This window comes from Lampris incognitus, chromosome 16, assembly GCF_029633865.1.
Source record: "Lampris incognitus isolate fLamInc1 chromosome 16, fLamInc1.hap2, whole genome shotgun sequence".
Classification (NCBI taxonomy): domain Eukaryota; kingdom Metazoa; phylum Chordata; class Actinopteri; order Lampriformes; family Lampridae; genus Lampris; species Lampris incognitus.
In genome coordinates this window covers 16,759,602-16,784,643 of record NC_079226.1, presented here as the reverse complement: position 1 = coordinate 16,784,643, position 25,042 = coordinate 16,759,602, and the positions used below count along the sequence as shown (strand labels likewise).

General features: G+C 44.4%; 1 protein-coding gene across 1 annotated transcript; it reads right to left on the bottom strand.

The window, feature by feature from the left end:
- Positions 1 to 1,235: 1,235 nt before the first annotated feature.
- Positions 1,236 to 24,294, bottom strand: clic4 (chloride intracellular channel 4). Its single transcript, XM_056295756.1, has 6 exons — positions 23,885 to 24,294; positions 11,991 to 12,100; positions 8,230 to 8,355; positions 7,917 to 8,023; positions 5,635 to 5,816; positions 1,236 to 3,182 (listed from the first exon to the last, which is right to left on the bottom strand). The coding sequence occupies exons 1-6, from the start codon at positions 23,951 to 23,953 to the stop codon at positions 3,018 to 3,020; spliced, it is 759 nt and encodes a 252-aa protein (XP_056151731.1). The 5' UTR covers positions 23,954 to 24,294; the 3' UTR covers positions 1,236 to 3,017.
- Positions 24,295 to 25,042: the final 748 nt, after the last annotated feature.

The window sequence follows — 25,042 nt, the reverse complement described above, 5'->3', positions numbered from 1 at the left end:
AGCAGAGTCAAATAGAAGGCAACCCATAACCACATTGAAGGTCAGGTATGAAAGAGCCTTCATGTTTAGAATGCCTTGCACACTTTCTAGGTTCAAAACCCCAGTTGGGATATCACTATGTACCTTTGAGCGAGCTACTTCACTAGTGTAAATATTTATCCAGCTGTATGGGTGTTGTGTGAAGCCTGGTAACTGAACTGGCACGGCCAATAAAGGGCCCATGCCAAGCAATGAGAAATTCAGGCAACGGCTGAGGTCTCATAGATAATCAGTCACACGCCGGGCTGGGATGAAAAGCGCATATCAAGGACACGTTTCAGCTCAGCTCAAGTCAAAAGGCAAAGTAGGATGGCGAAGCAAAGTGCCAGGACTGAAAGTTGCATTCAAGAAAATTGCCACTGACAGCGTACAGCCTTTTCATCCTCCCAGTCAAAGGTCTGGGGAACCACTGGTGGAAACACTCCCCTGACATACTCACAGCTTGTGTTTTACCATACTGACATGGTGGCTGACACTGCCTGGTTGGCTCCCTCTGTTGGTCACTAACAGAACACCCCCTGTTCCCCCTGAGTAGTCGACACAATGTCAAGACACACAAAGCTTCTACTGGTCTGCACCTTTATTACTCAGTCACCCCGATACACCCACCCTGCATGTGATGAGTGTGTGGTGTGAGTGATACCAAGCCATGTTGCGTTTTCTCTTTCCTGTCCCACCGCCCTCACGCACGCACACACACACGCACGCACACACAGAACCGCGTGTTTACATCCGAGTGGATTTCCTCTTGGTTAGTTACGAGTCGAGGCCATGCGGCAAAGTTCTGCGCGGGAGGAGAGAGATGACTGCAACTGAAACATGACACTTTAATGATCTGGAGAGCACCCAAAAACTGTACACCCCCACCCCTATTTAGTGCCTCTTTCGAAACGCTGGCTACAAGCAGCCCCTGCAGAACAGACTTGTTTGTGCCGCAGAACGGGAGAGTTGGAAACAGGCCGAGAGACACAGTTGGGCTGATTGCGAAGGAGGGTGTGTTTGGGGGGGGGGGTGGCAGGGTGGGTGGGCACCCACTTGAGACATTCCTTGGTGGTGAAAACGTTGGGGTGGGGGCAAGCTGCGAACAAACACATCTTAGTCCTGTTCTCAGCCCCCCTCCCCCCATTCATCATGCAAGACAAGACAAATGTGGAATAAATTCACAGGTTTGTACACAATAAGAACACAAGTCCGAGTGCTAAGAGGTTTATTTCAATTCAGTCAATATTGTTAAAAAAAAAAAGCCATGACTTAGCTCGGATATTTTCTTTGTACAGTGACGCTTTTGAGTTGCAACGCAGTGATCTCTGAAAAACTGTTTTGCAAAAAAACATCCGCAAAGAGAAAACAAGTAAGGCAAGGTGAGATGTTTTTATAGGATTAAAATCCAAGCAGGCAAGAAATGACCTCTGTTTCCCTCAAAATTCAAACAGATCAAAGTATAAAATTTACATACTGAACTCTTGAGCAATCAAAACAAATATTTACAATTCCTTTTTTTTTATATCAAATTTGTTTTATAACAAATGTCTGAAAAAGATGGCAAACGGGGAAAAACAAAAAAAAAATTATGTCTTTCACGATCGATTCTCTAAAGCACTTTTGGAGCTACTGTAGAATTAACAAACATTCGCCAACCTCAGAGATCAATCCGCATGCTGGAGAGAAAAACGAAACTCCATCTCATCACTACTCTCCTGTTCGTTTTCTCATAAATATCTTTAGTGTCACCTTTCCTTGTAACGGACCGCACCTTGGTGCCCTTCCTTCCGCGTGCGGTTGTGGTTGTGAGCCTCACTAGTGCACATAGCAGGCGTCATCCTATCCACAGTGAGACCAGAATAATGTGCCCTTTTTTCTTTTTTTTTTTTATCTGTGATGTGTAATCCAAACTACTGCTACCGCCGGAGCAACGCAAGCCAGGGCTTCCCTTCTAGCCTCAGCGTCGCCTTGCCTTTCTGGTAAACGGAGGTTTTCTGCTCAGTGTGTCGGTGTCTTTCTGGACATATTTTATAGTAACGTGATGAAAAGAGAGGCTACAGTTTGCATTGCGGCACAACCTCAAGTCGGTTGGTTCAATAAGCTACATACGCTTGAATATTTCAAAAAGACCTCAGGCTATACTTTGTTCCTGAGTTGAACATACATGACTTATGCAGCTGGTACAGGTAATCTTCTAGAGACCGACTAATGTGAGCTAGAACGTTTTTTTTTTGTTTTGTTTGTTTGTTTTGTTTTTTGCCAATGTAAGGCAATGAGGAATAAGAGCATGGATGCCAGATAGCCTTACCTGCAGTTTACAGTTATTTCGATTTATTTGAGCAAGTCGTTAAAATAAAGCATCTCTCACTTGACATGTCAACCATTCTGGTTTGGGCTAGTGTCGGCGCAACCAACCTTTCAAACACCAAAAGCCAAAAACACTGAAACTTGCAACACTGTTTTTTATACTGCTTCATTAGACGAAGACAAAAAAAAAAAATCGGCTTGTCAAATTTCAGAGCGATCGTAAAGAGAGTGAATCAACATTAGACAGAAAAGAAATTAAACGATAGCTTTGTGACCTTTCAGCTGTGTGGAGAGGAAAGGTCAGCTTGAAGGTCACTTTGCCAGGGTGGGCATCAACGAGGCCCCCCAACTCTGATCAATGATACACATGCAGACTGCTACCGTCTGGCTGCTCCACTGCTGCCCTTCCAGCTAACACCACCTCACACCAGCAAAAAGGGGGGGGGACGCAATCAAAGATGGAAGATAGACCATCGGTAACTCTTGCTGAATCTACACAATCCTCAATAAAATCTGACAAAATGAGGGGGGGTGGGGTTCATGCATTGGGGTTTGCTCTAGAAGAAGAGAAAAAACAGAGTCCATAGTTTTTCTTTCTCATAAATGAATGGACCAGTCCCGCCGCCAGGAGATGAGGGGAGGATGGGGAAGAGGGACTGATGGAGGGAGCAGTATTGGGGCACAGGATCTTATTTGACCAGCCTTTTGGCCACGTCACCGTAGGCAATCTCAATTTCTTTGTCGCTGGGGCAGGTATTGGTGAACTCCTCACGCAAGTAGGCGTTGTTTAGGTACTTCCAGATTGCTGTCATCTCCTTAGGGATGTCAAAGCCTCTGTACTTCTTGGCCACCACCTTGAAGCATGAAATGAGAAGCTGTGAGAAAAGGCTGACTCAACTGAGCTGCTAATCAGGCTGAAAACTTGCTTTGCAAACTATGAATTACAAATTCAATGAATTTGCTTTTAATATTTAACTGCTACCAGTGAAAGATTTCCCACATTTGTTGGCATAAGTAAATAAGAAATTCAATCAAGAAGAGATTAAGGAGACAACCAATTATTTATAGGTAGTAAATATACATCTTTAGGATTAGTTAAGATATAAAGAACAAAAAAAAGTTCTTTATCATCTACAAATATAACATCACCTTATCAGTTATTAAAATAATCATTAAAATATGCTCAAAATTTTGTTTTCCCTTTTTCAAAAATTTTTTTGCTATCATTTTGGTAAAACTTTATTGAAAAAGTGTCTGTGGGGGCGTCTGGGTAGTGTAGCGGCCTATTCCGTTGCCTACCAACACGGGCATCGCTGGTTCGAATCCCCGTGTTGCCTCCGGCTTGGTTGGGTGTCCCTACAGACACAATTGGCTGTGTCTGCGGGTGGGAAGTCAGATGTGGGTATGTGTCCAGGTCGCTGCACTAGCAGCTCCTCTGGTCGGTTGGGGCGCCTGTTTAGGGGGGGAGGGGAACCTGGGGGGGAAATAGTGTGATCCTCCCATATGCTACGTCCCCCTGGTGAAACTCCTCACTGTCAGGTGAAAAGAAGCGGCTGGCGAGTCCACATGTATCGGAGGAGGCATGTGGTAGTCTGCAGCCCTCCCCGGATCGGCAGAGGGGGTGGAGCAGCAACCGGGACGGCTCGGACAGCGGGATGATTGGCCAGGTACAATTGGGGAGAAAAAAATCATCCCCCCCAAAAAAGTGAGTGTCTGTGTGCATGCTCAATAATCCAGATAAGAAAATCAAAGAAAGTGGAATCAGTTCATCTGGACACAACATGCATTGACAGAAACATTTCATCACTCATCTAAGTGACCTCTTCAGTCTAGACTGACTGCAGGTATCCCCACCCTTATAAATAATACATTGGCATAACGACCGAAAACAACAATTGGTTTCACATGCAAATTACTGTGACCATTTGATGAAGCAGTGGAGGTAGTCCGTATGAAATTACAAGATGATCCCACCCTCAGCAATAGGACCATCCTTAACACTGACCAAGTGTGTCTGCTCCTGAAGCTGTGTCTTCAGTCCATGTACTCACATACAGGGGGCAGTACTATAGGCAGGAGCATGGGTGTGCTATGGGTTTCCCAGTCTCACCTATAGTGGCCAACATGTATATGGAAGAAGTGGAAAAGAGGGCTCTAATGTCCTATCCAGGGACACCACCTAGCCACTGGTTAAGATTTGTGGATGATACCCGGGTTAAAATTAAATATCAGGATGTACCACGTTTCACCGACCACATTAACTCTGTGGACAACCACATCAAGTTCGCCAGGGAGGATGTGAAAAATGACAGGTCAGCCTTCTTAGACTGAGAAATCATAATTGGTGATAGGGGACATTTGATTGTTGATGTTTACCATAAACCATCACATACTGATCTGTACTTAAGGTTTGACTCTCATCCACTGGAGCACAAACTAGGAGTCATCAGGACGCTGTACCACCGAGCTGACAACATCCCCACTGACACAGCGGCCAGGGAAGGGGAGAAATCCCACATTAAACAGGCCGTGTTTAAGTGTGGTTATCCTAACTCGGTGTTTGTGAAAGCCAGGAAGACACCCAAACAGTGCACCAGCTCACTGAACAGAGGAGAAGGACAACAGCTGCCTAAGCGTAAACGAGTGGTGATTCCGTATGTGGCGGGAGTGTCAGAACAGCTGAGACACGTATTTTCCAAACATCACGTCTCAGTTGCTTTCAAACCCCAAAACACACTGTGCCAGAAAAAGGATTGGGTCCCCTGGCACAAATAAAGCAATATAGTTTACACTGTTTAGTGCCAGGAGGATTGCTGTGACTTTTTAGTGTACACTGGGGAAAATAAACAGATGCTGGTTAAGAAGATGGCACAACACAGAAGTGCTAACACGTCAGGCCAGGACTCTGCAGTCTACACCCATCTACAGGCCAGTGGCCACTCTTTCAAGGATGAGGATGTGCACATCCTTGATAGGGAGGAAAACTGGTTTGAATAGGGAGTCAAAAAGGCTATCTATGTGAAGAGGGAATGACCATCCCTGAAATGAGGGGGGGGCCTAAGAGTACATCTGTCACCATCTTACAACACTGTGATTGCAATCCTCTGTGAACAGTACACATGGCCATTGTAACTCTAGTTAATGGTCACGACAATTTGCATATGAAACTGATTGTTGTTTTAAGTCGTTATGCAACTGTGCTTGAAACGTTTCTCCCAATAAACATTGTGTCCACATGAACTGGACTTTCTGGACTGGACTGAACTTTCTGTGATTTATTGAAAAAGATTCCTCTCCTTCTCTCACCTTAACTATATGCAGCTTGGGGAGCAGATTGCAGTCTGCAAGAGTCATTTCATCTCCATCCAGGAACTTGCGGCTGGAGACTTTGATGTCCTCAATGCTGTTGTGGTCGATCTCATCAGGCAGTGGCGAGCGCAGATACTCGTCAAGCTTCTGCAGCGTCTTCAGCAGGCCACGCTCCAGAGCTACAAAAATAGAAAAAATAAATACTTAAGAATCCCCAAGGACAGGTACACATCTTACAATATAAACTCCACTATGAGCTTACAAAGAGATCAAGTTTGTATGCTTTACATGCCAATGAGATTGTATCGTTTACTTAGAAAGAGTGCAAGTCTTTCCATAAGGCCTTGAGCTGTGGCAGCTATATGTTAGTTGACCACACGAGGGCAGTATTTCATCAAGAAACTTACGGGCAGCAGCAGTAGACGTTACCTTGAATTCATTGGAGATGGGAAACAGCATGAGAATGTTGTGACTGATGTAAAGATTAATTGCAAACGTACGATCCCAGTATTGGTAAATATATAACTAAGTATACTGTGTGAGTACATTTTTAGTCCAGCAGTAACTTAAAAAGTAGCCAATTGACTTTTTGACCACTGGTGGCGCTATAAAGCACGGTGATTAAAGCGGGTCCCTTTATTCTTTGTGTTACATGTTCTTCTAGTATGCGCTTGAAGATGCATGAGTATAGGGGTGATGATTTACACATTTCTGCAGACATAAATCAACAAAGAGGAAGAAGACAACGTGTCGGGCGGAGGATTAATCGATTGAGACAGGAATTCAAACGCAGTTTCATATAATGAGTTTAATTATTTTATTAACTAAATTCTAGTCCACATTTGCAAATAAGAAACCAAGCTTTCCTGGATTGTTTGTTAATATAAAGCATTACAATCATTCAAGATTTGTAACCTTCAGACTAATATGTGTCCCTCTGGCATATTATTACCGATTCGACTAATTCTGCATACCCTGTTCTTGTGATTGTTTACGTGTCACTTATTGTATACTTATGTCTTACGATAGTTCAATAAAAAGAAAATAAAAAAAATGTTGCACTGGAAGAAGCAATAAAAGCAAAGAAACGTAAGCCTGACCCTAATGTAGAAGAGCGAAAACAAAAAGACAAAGAAAGGATTTGCGTAAATGACGGGCAGGCTCTCCCAAGGTGGCAAAAGCTTCAGTCAGAGGAGGGACTTCATACCAGCAGGGAGGGATGAGAATAACTGAAGGACGTTTTTTTCTCGTTTCAGTTTCACACAATTTGACAGTTGTTGGCGTCATATCCGCCAATAAAAAGAGAAAATAGAAAACCGACGTCAACAACGCAGCTTTCAAAACATTCCAATAAAGTCTTAGCAAATATTTATAAAGGTAGAAATGCATTCAACATGTTTGCCTGACCTCAAGGACACCCACAGTGTGTTCTGGTGAGAAATTGAATATAAACAAAACTCAAGTTGTTTACAAGGAAAACTGCTGGATACCTTTAACAGGCCTTCACCATCACTGAATGTGGTATGAACCGTGCTTATCATTCAGACATGAGAATCAGCCTAAAACTTTGTTGACATAGCTCTGCTGGTGTTCATAAAGCCCACAGTGGGTCAATATTTCCCCAAGGTCAACCATAATACCAAAAGTTGGCATTTGGTGAATGTCATAAAAGTCTTAAGTACAAGAATTCCAAACAACCCACGACCAACCTAAGATATAACTTCATTCCTCAAAAAGGTTGGGCTCGACAACCTTTTTGTACAACCTCTTTGGCAATACCATTGCCATTCATTGCTGTCTTGCATAAAACACCTGTCATAGTCCTACAACCTTATCTGTTTTTTCTAAGGCAAGCTTTCCGTTCCAAAGATCAACTGTTGGGACTATGAACACCAGCTCAGGAGGATCTCTTGCTTAGTGGTGCTGTTGCTTATCCAGTAAACTCAGCCAGGTAGGATGGGGACAGGAGATCTGGAGTGACTGTCAGGGAATGGGCTAGGGGACGGAGGGAGGCAGAACAAAAGCCCTGTGTTCCCTGTGTCAGGCCATACTCTGCCTCAACCCACCCATTGCTGTGGGGCCGCAGCTGTTGCCTAGCAACAACAGGAGCTCGCTCTAAACCCTTCTGACAATTGGAAGACTTCTGGATAGTGGTCCTTCCTCTGAACCTACCTACTGCTGTGTGTGTGTGTGTGTGTGTGTGTGTGTGTGTGTGTGTGTGTGTGTGTGTGTGTGTAAGCATGAGTGAGCAAGAGAGAGAGAAAGCGCTGGTAGCTCACCCTCGTTGGCATCTGGCTTTGAGTTCTTAATGAAGGCTGAAAATTTGGCAAAGATGTCCATACCAGCTGTGTTGGACTCAGGATGTCTGGCACCAAGTTTAATAAATCTGCAGACACGAACACACACACACACACACACACACACACACACACACACACACACACACACACACAGGTTAAGCAATTGTAGATGTAAATCTGATAGAAGGCTCTATTGCATCTTTATTTGTTTCCAAGCAAACACAGCATGTTCGTGCAGTGTGTTTGGCTCCTGGGCGTGGCCAGCTGTTGCCATGGAGATGAGGCCACTCACTTGGGTGGGCTGAGGACATCTTCGAGGAACTCTTCGATCTTGTTGACATCAGTCTTGACCTCGCCGTTGAAGGTGATGAAGGGTGGGTGTGTGCCTGGGGCCAGGTTCTGGAGGTCTGCCGGTTTCCTGGACGACAAAGAAAGGGGCAAGAGGGCAATTTATTTATTTATTTACATATGTGCAGATGGGCAAAAATCGAAATTAGGTCAAACATGACTCGGATAATATAGTTAAAAAGGTAGTCACAGATCCTTACCATGTAAAGACATGAGTACATGAACATTATCAGTGTCATTATAGATTTGCTACTGAACACATGGGTTAAGTGGTTGTACATTTAAATGCATACAGTGTTATCTCTAAATCTGTTACTGCATTGTCCATCTCCAGCCTCCAAAGCTCTTCCTGAGGTTTCTTCCATTTTTTTCATGAACAGGTTTTTCTATTGCAGTTTTCCTCAGAGTCAAAGGCCTAACAATAGAAGGTGTCATGCATTGTCATTTACTTCATCTTCCCGTTTCTTTTTTTTGTTTTTGTTTTTCTGGACCCCCCCCCCCCTTTTCTCCCCAATTGTACTTAGCCAATTACCCTACTCTTCTGAGCCATCCCCAGTCGCTGCTCCACCCTTTTTGCCAATCCGGGGAGGGCTGCAGACTACCACATGCCTCTGATACATGTGAAGTCACCAGCCGCTTATTTTCACCTGACAGTGAACAGTTTCACCAGGGGCACATAGCGCGTGGGAGGATTACGCTATTCTCCCCAGTTCCCCCTCCCCTCTTAACAGGCACCCTAACTGACCAGAGGTGGCGCTAGTGCAGCAACCAGGACACATACCCACATCCGGCTTCCCACCTGCAGACATTGCCAATTGTGTCTGTAGGGACGCCTGACCAATCTGGAGGTAACACAGGGATTTGAACCGGCGATCCTCGTGGTGGTAGACAACGGAATAGACCACCACGCCACCCAGACGCCCCATCTTCTCATTTCTGAGTATGCGAATGAAAATCCCCCTGAGACTGCAACTCTTAATTTAGAGCTACACAAAAGTCATGCATGATAATATTGACACAACATAAATACTGGACAATAAAAACTTAATTATCAGCAGATACAAAAATTTCTTTCTGTGTTTAGCCAATAAGGTGATGCATTAACCGCACATGTAACGCCGCCAAATGTTTATCATGAGCACCAGCAACAAGCTTTATGTCAGCTGTATGGAAGTTTTTTAAGTATCTGAAACAGATAACAAAATTGCTATTTGCAATGCTTGTAAAACACAAGTAAAGCGAGGAGGGGTAAAACTACACTCCTTTAACACTACCAATTTAATTATGCATCCTAAGAGCCACCATCCTGGACACCAAGCAAGAAAAAACATCGCCAGTGAAAACCTGTCACCAGTCTCTACTTCAGTAATTTGACAAAGCTAAGAAATATAGTAGTGACCACCCAGAGGTGAAAGTCCTTAACAATGATGTCATTGAATTCATTGCTCTTGCTAACCAGCCTTTCAGCATGATGGAAGACGTGGGCTTCTGCAGGCTGATGATGTACTTCTAGCCACGGTACACTATGCCAATAGCCGTCGTTATCTGAACTACAAAGCATTGTCCCCAGTCACAGAGAAGCTCCTCACCGATGCCACTCATATTAGCTTTAACACGGACATCGAGTGTAAGCCCTGTCAGCATGTTGAGCCGCACTGCCCAGTGGATTGACGAGGACTTCATGTGTATATGTCAGTATTGGCCAAAATGAGTTTGAAAATAATCAGCGTATCGAATATCGGCAAAAATCCAATATCGTGCATCCCTAATAAAGATACTGTCTTTTACAGTGTGTGTGTGTGTGTGTGTTCAGCAGTCAAATTTTGCTCCAGATGTCTGCAAATCTCACTGACACACAAACATATGTACAACTGCAAAAACACATGCACACAGTGCAACCGTTTGTGCTGAATGACACAACCCAGTTCGAATTTTCACAGAAACTTGAAACCAAGCCCTGCGCCCATAAATCATCCTAACACACCGCAGTAATTGTAACAAATGTTTAGAGATTGATGCAATCCAGCGAGCGGTGAAAATCCTCTTTGATCTTGTACAACTAGCCTAAACAAAAGCTAAAGGTCCACCCACACAGACTATGAAAGCCCCTGTCACTGTGCGGTATAGCAGCGCACACAGTACATTTTGGGACAAGCAGTCCATGGCCATCAAATACAGGAAATGATTTCAACTCTTTGGCATGTGAACAGGAAGTGGCACCCTCGCCTCATGGCAGCGCTAAGGAGTGGATGAAAGGAAATGAAGTGGGTGGGTAGTGAGTTCCCTTGAGATCAACAGGCCTTCATGGCCGCAATGACAATGACAGCCGTAGGCTAATAAAGACAGATTTAGAATATTAAAAAAAGTTTTTACTTGTGACATGTCACATGCATAATCTTTTTACATGGGTAATAAAGAACATGCAATATTCTTGCATTTAAGTTCTCAAGCTGTGGTAAAAGCCACAAGTTTTACGATCTTCTTATGCAATTCGCATATTCTTGTTGACCAAACATGACAGACTGTACCGCATGGAAAAAGTAGAGGTTATCAATGGCCCCCGTAGAAAAAAAAAAGAGCAGCACCCAGTCACGCCAGCCGAACAAAGGGTTGTTTGAGGAGTGAAGGGTAAACAGACACTGCTAAGTGGGCGGACATCCTCCAATGCCTTTTCCAGGACCTCTGTAGGCTGCGATTTGTTACACACCCTCCGCAGGGGTTGGAATATGGAGTTCAAAGTATATATAAAACCACACAACAGCCTATGCACAAACATCACTAATGTGCTGAGACATACATATATGCATTAAAAAAAACAAACACTAGATGGCCAAACCCACACACCGTGCACCATTTCCAAGCTAAATTAAAAAAAGTTACGTCGTGTAATGAACACAGCTTTGCGACCGTGTTAGCTAGCAGCGGTTGGTATGTCTAAGTAGAGAAGACCCTAATGCAGACGGGCCTTGCACTAGAGCTTATCATCAGAGATTTTGAATGTGTTCCCAGTCTCAAACACACATGATGAAAAAGGCACAAGGAGAGTGGGAGTCCATCTGACCACGTCTGAAAATAATCAGCTATTTGCCAGCCTTGGCCTGGGAAGTGGAAAAACAATCAGGGAGCACTTAGATGACTCACATAGATGGAAACACGACAGGCCTGGTAAGGGGCTGGTAGTACTGGGAGTGCACGTGGAGAGGAGAAAGTTGGGAGGAGAACGTGTATTTAAAATTGCAAATTATTTCTGTTTTTGATCTACTGTTTTTAATTGATGGTGTGGTTGGTGGAGAAAAATGACATACTAGCCACCAGAAAGCTAGGCAGGAAGTGAGCGGAGAGAAGAACCTTAAATAGCCTCCACAGAATCTGAGTTTGCTTTTTTTTCCACTCGCCATTTCATTCTAGTTTGGGAAAAGGGTCATGGGAAACCCAAATAAGCAGTCGGGAGACAGTGAGCATGATAGAGGTGGGGCAGGACCCAAGTCTTTGTAGAGTCACTAAGTTTTGTGAAGAAACAGCCAGAAAATCTCTGGGAGGCACTGAGAGGGGAAGAAGATGAGATGGAGAGGCTTCAACCAGGCTTTGCTGCAGCTTGAGAGCAGGGTAGGAAGCAACGAGAAGGAATGAGAGGAGAAACAAGGAGAAGGTGGGCTGAGGGACAGGGTGACAAACGTAAGCCAGTTTGGCTTGATGGTGACTCACCTCTTGAGGTCGACTGTGGTGACGTTGAAGACGACTCCCTTCAACCACAAGATCATGAAGAGCCTCTGGGAGAATGGACAGTTCCCGATGCTCTCGCCATCACTTCCTGCCTGAGAGAGACAGAGAGAAAGATTAGATAAAATATCTGTAATGCTACACAGGTGCCATGCCTTATGACTAGCTGAATAAGAGGGCATCTTTTTCCATCTGTTAGAGGAACCTCTATTACAATCTCAGGGTAGAAACTCTACAGATTGGATTAACTGGGCTAAGACAGCAAAGAGCTGGATCTTAAAAGCATCTGCAATGAGTCTTGTGTGCTGATCCCAATCGGGGCTTGACTGAACTTTAAGAAAAAAGTGTTCCGATAACATGGATACTGATCTCTGTTATGTTGCACACTTTTATCGCTCTTAAGCGATAAAAGTTTTGCACAAAAAAAAAGAAGTTACTGCACTCCTCAGACAGGGGCGATTTGAAACAATGACCTTCTTTAAATAACAGACTGGCTCCTGAACACTTAAGATGGAGAGAGAAAGAGAAGAGAGATGACCCCCTTGTCTCAAATGCTTCAGCACACTTCCCCCTCCATTAATCTAACCTAATGTCTAAGTGCAAGAGGACACTTCTGAAGTGATTCAAAATAGGACCAACTTCTCATTTCCACAATCACTAGGCTGATTTTGCCCAGTCATAAGACATGGGACAGTGGCATAGGAAAAATACGTTATGGCGATGTGACATATCTTCTAAACAAACACAACTCATATACCAGCAGGAATAAGGTTATGGAAAAGTTTTTTTAAAAAGTGATTTAATATTTTGGACTGATTATAGCATATCATCACCCAACTACAGAATTATTGTCAATAACAGATCAGGAAAAAAAGCCTAGTGATGTCACACTAAACAACAGCAGTTATTTCAAGCACTGCTCTGGCAAACACACAATCTCACACTATCAAAACTACCATTATCCATCTCTTTGCCATGCCCACCTCCATTTTCCTCCACACTTCACATATTCCTCCATTTGTTGGGCTTGCCAGAGATATGAACAATAATTTTTAAAAAAAAGTGTTTGGAATCGACATCCGGAGACAGATTAAACATTTTATTTGATTTACGGAGACGTGCCAAGAATGCTGATGAAATCTATGAGAATGACTGAAACATAATCCATCCCCCTTCACAAAAAAACAATTTCACTTTGATTAAAACCGTATCAGGGCAAATCTGAGAGCCACTGAGAGTCATAAGACTAAAAACCACAAAAACATTCCAGTTTGCTCTTGGCAATACATGACGTGGTTACCAAAATACAGTCTTCATTTGGCAACTCGCTCTCTATTTTCAAAACTGCAACCAGCAGCATAGGCAAACAACGCACCAGAGCCTTTGTGACAAAAATCGACACAGGTTGAGGGGCTTCACTCATGGGTGGTGAGACTATACCATTCTCCCAGGGCAGCCCCCCAGCATGTACCTATTCACAAGGACAGGGATGTAGAGCCTCTCTTCATTCACTGAAGTTATTCATTCATTCATATACCAAACCCAGAAAAAGACTGAACTTCTTTTCGTTTTGTCCGCCGTTACACTCCATTCGCCGCAGTTCTCTCCCCTTTGCACACACTTTTTGGCTACTGTGGACATGATGGCCAAAGCATTCATGTATGCACTACTGTCGCACTGAGATACAAAAGGATTGCACAAATGGACCAGAGCTGCATGACAAGTTACCAATGGGTTCTCAGGGAATACTGACAGTGTTAGAACAGAGAGAAGAAAGAAAACAAAAAGAAAGGAAAAGAGAAAAAGAAAGAAAAATGAAAGCAAGCAAGAAAGACACTTTATTTTGTCATTGTATTCTTACAATGGATGTGTTCTCTGCATTTAAGCCATCCTATTGTATAGGAGCAGTGAGCAGCTGCAGCACGCGGGCGACCAACCCCAGTTCTTCTTTCCATTGCATTGCTCAGGGAGACTGACAGGAGTATTAAACCTAACACGCGTGTCTTTTTGATGGTGGGAGGAAACCGGAGCACCCAGAGGAAACCCACGCAGACACGGGGAGAACATGCAAACTCCACACAGAAAGGACGTGGGACAGCCTGGGGTTCGAACCCAGGACCTTCTTGCTGTGAGGCAACAGTGCTGACCACTGGGCCACTGTGCCCACCGTGACATCACATATTCATTGCTCAATGGATGAAAATTAACAGAGTTACGGCCTATTAGCTCTTTATTCTATACTATTTTTTTAAAAATTCCTTTCAATATAAAAAAGGAGATATGGAGCCCAATACTTCCTCAATAGACAACTTTGTTTTGAAGCATTCCCTCTCCTGAACAGTTCCCCGCTGGTGTGGACAGACCAGCTGCTGTTGTCCTCTATGTAACACCCAGTGATATAGCTGTTTGATCTGCCTGCCGGCCCATTGTGCTGTGGCCGTCCTCTCCCGCTCTGCTCCCAATTTAATATATGAAAAGCGTGGATTAGATCACCGCCTTTGTTTGGCAGATGAACGTTCCCTTTTCACCTTACATGATTCGATTCCTCTGTCAGAAAAAAGGTTTGGCCATGAAATCTTTGGGGCATGAGGGTTTGTAGTCATAACAGAGCTAGAATTGGCTGATGCCTTGGGGGGGTCAAAGAGACATCGATGGGTTGATTACTCCATTTTCCTCACAATAGTCCACCTTCATTCAAATTAGTCATGCATCAAGGGTGGAAATGCATCAGGCCGACCGTTCCCATGGCAATTGCGAGGCACATATGAAACAGAGAGCACAGCACAGTGCGGACGGGATTACCGATTTACAGGTAACCATCTGAAGAAACATCTCTTTGCAGGGAGAAAAAAGGAGAACCACATGACAAGACGTCTCTTTTGTAAACCACAAAGCAAAGGTGTGCGATGTTCAGAATCAACTAAGTGCATAGATTTTAAGCTTTACAACGTTCTGGACCTTGAGTTGTCAAACAGAAGGCCACAATAGAGGAGAAAGGAACTTCTCTCCCTCCCTTCCTCCCTCCCTCCTGTATCCTCAGGGCAATGTTCCTTCTCTCTAGGGCCTGCAACAAAACAGACTGGAGCCCTGTGCCAGACACAGAGAGTATAACCTTGAGCTCAGCTGCTGCTCAGACCCCCAGAAAGAGAGAGAGAGAGAGAGAGAGAGAGAGAGAGAGAGAGAGAGAGCACACAGACAGACCTGGGACAGAGAGCAATAAAAATAGATATTCAAGGTGCGACTAAGAGAAAACACTGAGAAGGAGAAACGGAAAAGGAAAGCAGTGGACGTACCACACCCTCCGTCAGCATTATAAGTAAGCTACAGAAGCAGTGTGCTGCTTGGCGAGCTCCCCCTCCTCCCCCTCCAACCTGGGCCCCACGGTAGAGGCAGAGGGGTGGAGAGAAAAGGAGGGCAGACAGAGAGGGGATAGAAACTATTCTAGAAATGCCCTATTACTCCCGCCAAGCAGGGAGCTTTGTTTGCTTTAACAGATGATGCTTGTGGAGCTGCATTTCCGTTGCCTGTAACATACCGTTTATAAAGGCCTCTCCTTTTTACATGATCGCATGGACCCTCCAGTTACTTACTACGCAGGAAAATAATATGGGCTCTTAATTTGGCTGATCAGATTATAACGCAATTTATTCTACTGCATCGGCAACACATCCACTGATCCACCGTCACATCCACTGATTAACCTTCAGAGATGATCCACAACCGGTGTGTTGAAAAGCGTGTACACACAGAATTACCTTGAGCAAGCCCATATACATTCTGACATCACATCTTAGACTACTAAGTAGGCTATAATAATAATTATTACAGCCTTATTTGTATTTTCCTTACAAAACTCAACTCAGGACATTTATTGGGGGTAAAGAGAAACCCTAAAAATTGACAGTCTGTCAAAACCCCACCTTTCCATAAACGGTAGCCCCTCCAACACTGTCCTCTCACAACTAACAATTTCCAGAGGGCCATTATTACACTGCTCCATTCAAAAGGAGCCCTTTCTAAAAACAACCATCTGTACAGAAACAACACAGAGCTCTTTTTGTTTGTTGAGTGTTTTAGGTGAGTCACTGGCAGGGAGGGGACCCCAATAAAAACCACATGCAGGGTGAGAAATTATTTCCACAGTAGTCCCTTATAAGGCTAGGAATGCCAGATGAAGAGAAGTTTATGGGACTTTAAAATAATTTAAAAAAAAAACCATGATTCAACATTAACTCTGTATAACTTGGGTTTCACCAACCTCACATACAAGCAGTATTCACAGGAATATTTAGCACTGCCCCTGTTGTCCAGTATACTGGTCACATCAAAAATGACTCCGGTCTTGCAGACAGTTGCATCATCTGCTTTGTAAATGCCACAGACATTCCATCATAACGGGGAAATGGCTACAGTGACAGCAGACACACATGACTACTGAGAACAATGTCTTCAGCTTTGTTTGGGCTTCATTTATGCAAATATGATCACACACACACACACACACACAGCTGTCTAATGAAGGGTGTGAGTCATGTTGGGTTGAAGGGTGTTATCTGGGAGTCAGTGATCAGGAAAGTACTGTCCCAACAGCAGTACAATGAGACCATGGTCTACTCACATCCTAGGAGAATTTGTACACACACTTCACATCACTTCCACTCTGACTGTGCTCATGTAGCTGCTGATGTAATGACTAACCTAATATCTGCTGGCACTGATGAAGGTGGGCCCAAGTCAATTAGCTAGAGGATGATATTGACGTGTTTGAGCCAGCGGCTATGTGCACTTTACTAGGCACAAAGGTGTCTCCTTTGCTACTCTCATAACATTTTATGACCAGGCACATAAAACTCTAGCAGTCCAACTCCACTTCTACACCCTCTTTCAGTTATCTCTCCCTCCGCACAATTCTATTTAAAAATGGACCAAACTGATTTGTTTTTTTACAAAGTTGCTGATCATTGCACCTAAAACAAACAACTTACCCAAATTGTGGAAAGATCAAAGTTTCATTAGCAAGCAAGTATAATGGATATTGTTTTAGCCTTGGCCTCAGTGTTCCCAGTCTCTGCTCATGTCTTAATTTTAGTAACATGATGACTTGTGCCTTCCCCTCCCCATGCGTTTCATATTCTAAATCGGGGTGGGCTGCTTAGTGAGTTCAGGCCACACTTTGACCGAATAAGGAGCTGGCGAGCGAACGAGCACTGCTGCTTTCTTCCTCTCACTCTGGGACACAACAGGAATGTCCTCTAGGAAGGGTTAGCTGTGGTAACGTCACAGTAACACTGCTCCCCCGTCTGCTGGAAAAACATGCAAGTCGGGCCCAGGCCTGCGGTTAGACTGCGCAGTTCAAACCCAAACCTGGCCTGGTTTGGAAGGGATTAAGTTATCTTGTGGTGGTACAAGCTGGGTTAACTCACGTCAGTCTGAGTGGAGAAAAACAACAACAATAATATTGTGATACTTTATTGACCATTTAGGGTATCAATACGTCTATTCACTCTCATACCTGCAAGCTTCAGGGTGCTACTCTGTATTTGATCACATTCTCGGATCTCAATGTGTTTATCAAAAGGTACTTTGGAAAGGCTGACATTTGTCGACACAAGGGCTCAACCTTGGTTCCTCTGGTTGAAGGATGAATTCCTGCCACAAGGCTAACATGCTGCCCAAACTATGGTTGACTTTGCTGTACTGGGCTGGCCTGCCCTGGGCAGATGGGCTTGGGCTGAGTGGGCGAGTGTATGGGTGAATGTGTGTGGTGGTGGTGGGGGGAAGGGGGTGACTGGGACTCTGGATTTGACCACAGTCAGAGAGATGTGTGTGGACAAGTCAGACCCACATGGGAGCACATCACATCTTCGGTGTGGCTCTGACTCAAGATGATGTCACTCAGTGGAAATCTCACGTCTTCCAGTAAGACACAGGCCCTCTGTGGTGGAGAACATAAGCTCTGTCTGCTACTGTGGAAAGTGGGAGGGTGAAAACTAAAGAGGGCTGCTGAACAAATATGTTAAAACACATGACATAAGTTAAGCCAGTAAAAGTATAAAATAAAGTTTAGGGCATCATTTTAGAATACACTAACCAAGAGATAAGACAAAAAGGGGTGTTCAAGATTCAGGAACATGGTAAGAACAAGAAAATTTGGTAGGGAGAGAAAAAGTTCCAGTGGGGTGGAAAGAGAAACAGACAGCACTGTGGGAGATAAGTACAAACTAACAACCTCCTTGGCTTAGACTGTTGTTTCAAGTGTTCCAAGACAAACAGAGTCTGCATCAGCACAGACTCTCCAACTCCTTTACACAATCACAGACCCCAGACTGATGACTTGGCCAAAAACATGCGCTCATGCTTACACACACATACACACGATTTCACATCTTATTCACCCTCCCACCTTTTCTTCACACACTTGCCAAGACCATCCTCAGTAATAACTTCTTCCGGTTGGATTTGTCCGTTAGAAAAAGACCTCTCATAAAATTCAAACTGACGGTCTTTAAACTCTGTGGCTGTAAAGCCTATTTTGCTTACAGCATTAATGATAAAGATTTGATTTTAGGTGAACTAAACTGAACTGTGTTGAGATTTCTAAGAGATATCTACAGTCTAGACAGCTATGAACCAGCCTTTGGTAGCCATACCATGCCATCAGGCAACTGTCATACTTGCCAGATCCACATGGCAGCAAAACCTACTCCATGGACACACAAACATTTGCCTCATTGTGAATTCTGAGCAGTCAGTTGGTTCACGTGGCCACTTGCCAGACTCGCCCCTTTGACCAGCAGCTGGGTTGCCTTTCAGTACAAGTCTGGTACTCTGGTACTCTGCTCTGGTCTGGTACATTCAAATGGGCTTCTCTCTTCACTTCACAGAGAGGAAAACACGCAAAACACTTGAGCAACAACTTATGCCCAAACCTCCAACTATAGCTGGTGTATATGCCTATATTATGCTGAATAGTTTTTCATTCAGAGTAAATTAAGTTAGAATAGTGGCATATCGGCAAATGTAAAACATTTCATTTATTTTCCACTGAAGTTGAAAAGGGTCAAGATGCTGCAAGATTACATAAGACATGACATAAAGGGTGCAAAAGATAGCATATGACACAAGATTTACCACACTGTCCCAAGACCGATTAGTGGGTTGGCTCAGCTGACCCACTAACCTTAAGTATACAGCAAGGGTTAAAAATCAAGCCTGATGGCTAGTCAGCTGACTCCTGAGTATGCATGCTGATAAGAATGTTATCAGTATGCATATAACATAAGAACGTTATAAGACGACTGTTCGAGTAGTCACTGCCATCGTATCCTCTATGTTCAGGTAGCACACTTTAGGTTACCAATGCTTAATTAGATTCCCTATCACTCATTTTACCATGACGTCTCTTCAGAGGATGCAGCATGTGAAACACAAGCAGACTGGATCATGTTTTGACTGATTGAGTTACATATGACCTGCAAGGTAGATTCCTCTCATTTCTGGGGTCACACATCTCACAGAGAAGATGATGCAATTGAATGGTAAGGCCAAAGCAAGAGGCTCATTTTCACTGTATCCTGAGCCATTCATATAATCACTTCATCCTTCATTAAGCCTATTGGCAAGTAAAACACATCATTCCTCGAACTGATACTCCTCTCTGTGATGGATGGTCCCTATATCCTCAAAGTCCCACCGCCTATCCATTGAGCTTAAGCCGTGTTATCATGAAAAAGTCTCATTTCTTGTGGTTGCCTCATCAGGCAGTGACAAGAAATGAGATCTTTTTAGAAATGAGATTGTTTCGTGACAACAGAAATGAGGCAAGCTTTTCTTCCACCTGTCTAGGTTTACACAATAATAGGTGCTACAACAGCTCAGCTCATACTGTAGCAGCCATCACAGGAAGTCAATCTGCTTTTGAAAAAGTATAGAAAAGAGAAACACATGTATCAAAAAGTTTCTAAGGTTCAAATGTTTATAATGAATCCCAAAGAACTGGCCTGATACCACAATACATGGGTCATCTGGCCCAGTGCCAGTTTATCAGACAGTTACAAGGAAATAGTAAGAGGCGGGGTCCTGCACTAGCAAGTCCACAGAACAGAACAGCAGCCAATAGCTTTTCCATGGCACTTTACAGCACTTACAAGCCATTAATCTTTGTCCTCTAACTCATGGTGCTGACTGCAGCAGTGCCATACTGCTTAGAAAAAAACAAGCTGCTATATTGATTTCCCTATAAAATGATCTCAATTACATGGCATATTGCCCAAGGGGGACTGGGATGTTTTATTTAAAGATAGAAGAAAACATGCAAACAACAGGCAAATTCTAGCTGATAAGAGCTCTGCCATGCTACTTTTCAGGAAACAAGTTGATAGTTGTTCTTGGTGTTAGCTTACTAAAATCTTTATTGACCAAATATATCCCAACCATGGATCCGCTGTGTACTCTAGAAAATGAGACAATCAAGTTAAAAAAAGAAGCGATATCACTAAAGTACACTGTGTACAAAAGGATTACTGTGTGACAATAAAAATGGTACATCACATGAGGTGCATCCCATGATGTCAGCACAATGACCTGGATCATTTCTGCAGGAGAGCCGTTTTGTCGAGACCTCCACCCGGTACATTAAGGGATCCCCGTTGCCATGGTTACCATTGGATTCCTCTGAAGGATGCATGCAAAACACAGACAGGTCCTAACCCCACCCAATGTCGGGCTCTGAGAGGAAAATCTCTCCAGCGTGTTTACTTTTCCCTGCACTCTCTCTGCTGGCAGGGGGTACGGCAGCGTGGAGGTGGGGGTCTACAAATGAGTGTGACCACGGCTGAATCAAGCCTGTTGTCTCTAGACTGATATTTATTCGACACACCATCACACCGTTAGCGACATGGTGGTAGCGGTAAACCAGTTTAGCTGCTGTCACTTTGTAAACAAACAAACATAAAAAAAAATATGCGGGAAAGAAATAAAAAATAGGTAAGATTCTGCAGTGCAGGCGTTAAGGCACAAACATAATTTAGACATTTTACCTTTCAAATGCTACATGGTGGCAAAGCTCCATCTCTTCATTGTGCTAATTCAAGGCAAACTTTCTTGAAATCAAAACATCTTTCAGGAGAATCAACACTCAGTTTGATTCGGTCAGGTAGTGCTGAAATCAATAAGCCAAGAGCAGGGAGTAATGGATGGACCATGCTTACCCCACTTAGGAGAGGAGAGGCTAAAATGAAGTTACTGGTAACTGACTGCATGCGGATGGAAAGAGGAATTACAATGCAGCTGAAATGTTTACTGTCCCAACATTTGAGACAATAGGTCATCTCAAAACAATTATTTCTCATAACCACATGCAGTTTTACACACATGAACTACTGCTCATATTATGAAGAGTAATAACAAATGCAATCAGGTGTGTGTTTTATAACCAGCTAGTTCATTACCGTGCAATAAAACCTCTGACAATGGTCACTTCTTTCACAACCTCAAAACAGTAAGAACAACCAAAACTGTTCCCATGGCAGCTGCTGCTATAGACACGGCAGGTGGATTTAGAGCAACATCCTAGAGCTGGGTAGAATATTCATATAATAAATATCGTTGTCAGACTAGATATTGGCCGGGATTTTGGTTATCGTAATATCGTGACAGAAGTTAGATGTCGTCATTCCCCCTTGGTCTTAAAGGCTGCATTACAGTAAAGGGATACCATTTTCTGAACTTAAAAGACAGTTTTAGCTAAATGAAATAAACAATGGTTGCCTCAACCTGCTTAGTCAACATATCCACATTGCTAATGATCATTTCTCAAAATGTTCCGGTGTATAAATATCTTATGAGAGCACCAGCAGTCATTCCCACAACAGTCACATTATCTAGTCAAAAATATCACGATATTGCATTTTGTCAATATGGCCCAGCCCTACAACACCCCAATGTAACTAAAATCCATTTGCAAGATGCAGTGACTTTTAATGGATCGGTAGTGTCCTGGTACTCCTAAGAGTTAACGTCAACTTGGACTTGACACGCTTAAAAATGAGGCTGCATCAATATGTGGCATTTCCCTGACAGATTTGACACTGGTGTATGTGGAGAGCACACAGAGCTTGTTATCAGCTGTTTCCAGGGCCAGGGTTACAGCAGTGTGCCTATGGCAACCTGCATGCCTCCCATTGTCTCCAATGACGACGTTTAATGCTGCACAGTGGGAACAATGACGGACAACCTGGGACATAAATAATGGATACGGACATGTCAGCCACTAGTACACAACACATGGCCAAACAGTGGCGAAAGAACGGATGAGCCATCTAACACATACTGACAGACAGAAACATAATAGTGTGCGAGTGTGTGTGTGGGGAGGGGGGGGCGACAACTTCTGTACACATCCTGATGCCCAAACCAGCCACACATCCCACCAAGAGTGAGAGGGAAAGGGCTGGGGGAAATTGAGCTGGCCACATGTGTGAACCTTTCAGGCCGAGGGATGACGTAACCTCACCTGAAGGCAGTAGGAGGTACTTGGGAGTTGTGCTGAGGTGACTTGGTGGAAAAGGCACAGATCAAAAATGGTGTAGTGTCACCCTTACCTTACGCAACAGTTTCTTTTACACTATTCCAAGATGGAGAACTTAAAGCACAATAAAGAGATTGCTGGTGTGATGAATGACTTTACAAAAAAATAGTTAACATCATTTTAGATTGATGAAACCTCATCAGGCCGCATGGGGCCACATGTTTCCATCATCTATAAACTGGAATGTGACGACCCCCCACTTCCCCACCCACCCAATTGAATTCAAGACCCCCACAACCTCCTCCCAACTCCCCCTCACCCTAGGGTCCCACCCCCTCCCCTTTTCTCCTTTCTAGTTTTCCCGCCCGGCAAAACAACGGGCTGGAGAAAGAACGAGAACAGCCAGCGTCCTTCTTTGCTTGTGACTTTCAGGTTCATAGCAGGTGTTGGCACTTAACCTTGTGTGATACGAAAAAAGAAAAAGCATCTAAAGACCATTCCAAGAATCTCCTTCCTTTATCATTAAAGTCAGTGACACACAGAAATGCAATTGACTCCGCTGCCAGTTAACTATACCACAGCAAACAGCCGCTTTACAATAAAAACAACAAACTGCAAAACAGCAGTGGGACCCCCACTTTCGTATACCGACGATGGATTCGCGAATTTAAAAAAAAAGTCAAATGTAGCGAGAACAAAACGCGTCAAAGTAATTCTGTACATCGAAAGCCTTCGACGTTGTTATAACGGCGTGCCATGGCGAGGCGACGACGAACCCAGAACGCAGCGTTATTCATTCGGTTTCACATTGTAGCCCCTCGCCGGGAAGACCCTCTCACGCGCAAAGCGTCCAGGCAAATCCACGTAGGCCGCGATGCAGGGATTCGCCGGATCCCCCCGCCTGCGTCACTACACGAGTAGAAATAAGACAAAGTGGATATTTCACTCCCGCCGTGGTCAACTACCAAAATCTTCCAGCGCCTTAGTTCGTCAGCATGGCACACTTATTTCTCTTTCCCACGACGCGGAGAGGCTGCATCCGCCCTGTTTCTGACACTGCAGGATCCACATGGCCATTAAGGCAGAGGTTACAGAACCGAGCTTATTATTAGGGGGAAAACAACAACCCCAAACCACTGCGGCAAGAAATTGGGTTTTGGAGAACTGGGTTCTCTGGCGGTTTTGAGAGTTAACACATAACGCAAGCTAGCCACGGAGGGGGGGGGGGCGGCAGTTTTCGTCCTCACAGTTAAGCAAAGCGCTCGTCATAATATTTTGGGGATACATAAACGGGCTTGACCGTTCGCTTAGAAAAAAAAACAACTTTTCTTTAATGGACAAAATGTCTTACCTTCACAAACAGCTCGATAACCGGTTCGTTATCCGCCTTTACTCCATTCTGTGGTACCGACAGCGACATAGTGAATCGTGAGGGTTTTTTTTCCTCAAGTTTTGCAAACAAAATGCCTTTTTTTGTTTTTAGCTACCACGCCCGACTTAGCTTGCTCCTCTTCCTCCAGCGGCTCTCTCCCCCACCCCCCGAAGACCGGCCAGCTGCTGCTGCGGCTCCGCTTCTCACTCCGACGCCGGGAGAGTTTGACGCAAAGCGTGGAGTCGCACTGTATTAATTTATACCCGATCCAGAAGACGACAGACGGGTTTGTTTTGTTTGGTTTTTTTTTTTTACGAGGCTCCACAAGCTATAGAATCATGGCTGAACCGTGTAGCTTTTTTATATTGCGAGTAGTGATGAAGTGAAGAAGCGACGAGACGATTTAAGGCTGTGACGTCATCCGTAGTGGGCGGGGTTTCAGGAGAGACGCCCGCTGCTTCTCTGTGCGGCCAGTGAGATGTGCGGTAGGGTCGGCCGACTCCTTCTGCAGACCAAAGATCTACCATATCCCCAACATGGTGCCAGTGACATCCACTTCACACCGTTATCCACACCGCTTATCTGCTCTCAGGATGCTGGAGCCTTTCCCAGCAGTCATGAGAGGCAGGCACCCTGGACAGGCCACCACAGGGCCGAGAGACACACACACACACACACACACACACACACACACACACACGCGCACACACACACACACACACACGCACACACACACACACACACACAATTTAGCATGGCCGAGTCACCTGACCAACATGTCTGGACTGTGGAAGGAAACTGGAGGAAACCCAAAGACACGCGGAGAACATGCAAACTCCACACAGAGGACCACCCCCAAGGTTGGACTACCCCGGGGTTCGAACCCAGAACCTTCTTGCTGTGAGGCGACCGCGCTAACCACTGCACCACCGTGCCGGTCTTCACACTGTTATTCATTTATCTTCAGCCCCTTCTCCGCAGTAGGGTCGCGGTGGCAGCAAGCTAAATAGGGCACTCCAGACGTCCCTCTCCCCAGCAACGCCCTCCAGCCCCTCCTGGGGGATCGATCCCAAGGCATTCCCAGGCCAGGTTGGACATGTAGTCCCTCCAGCGAGTTCTGGATCTACCCCGGGGTCT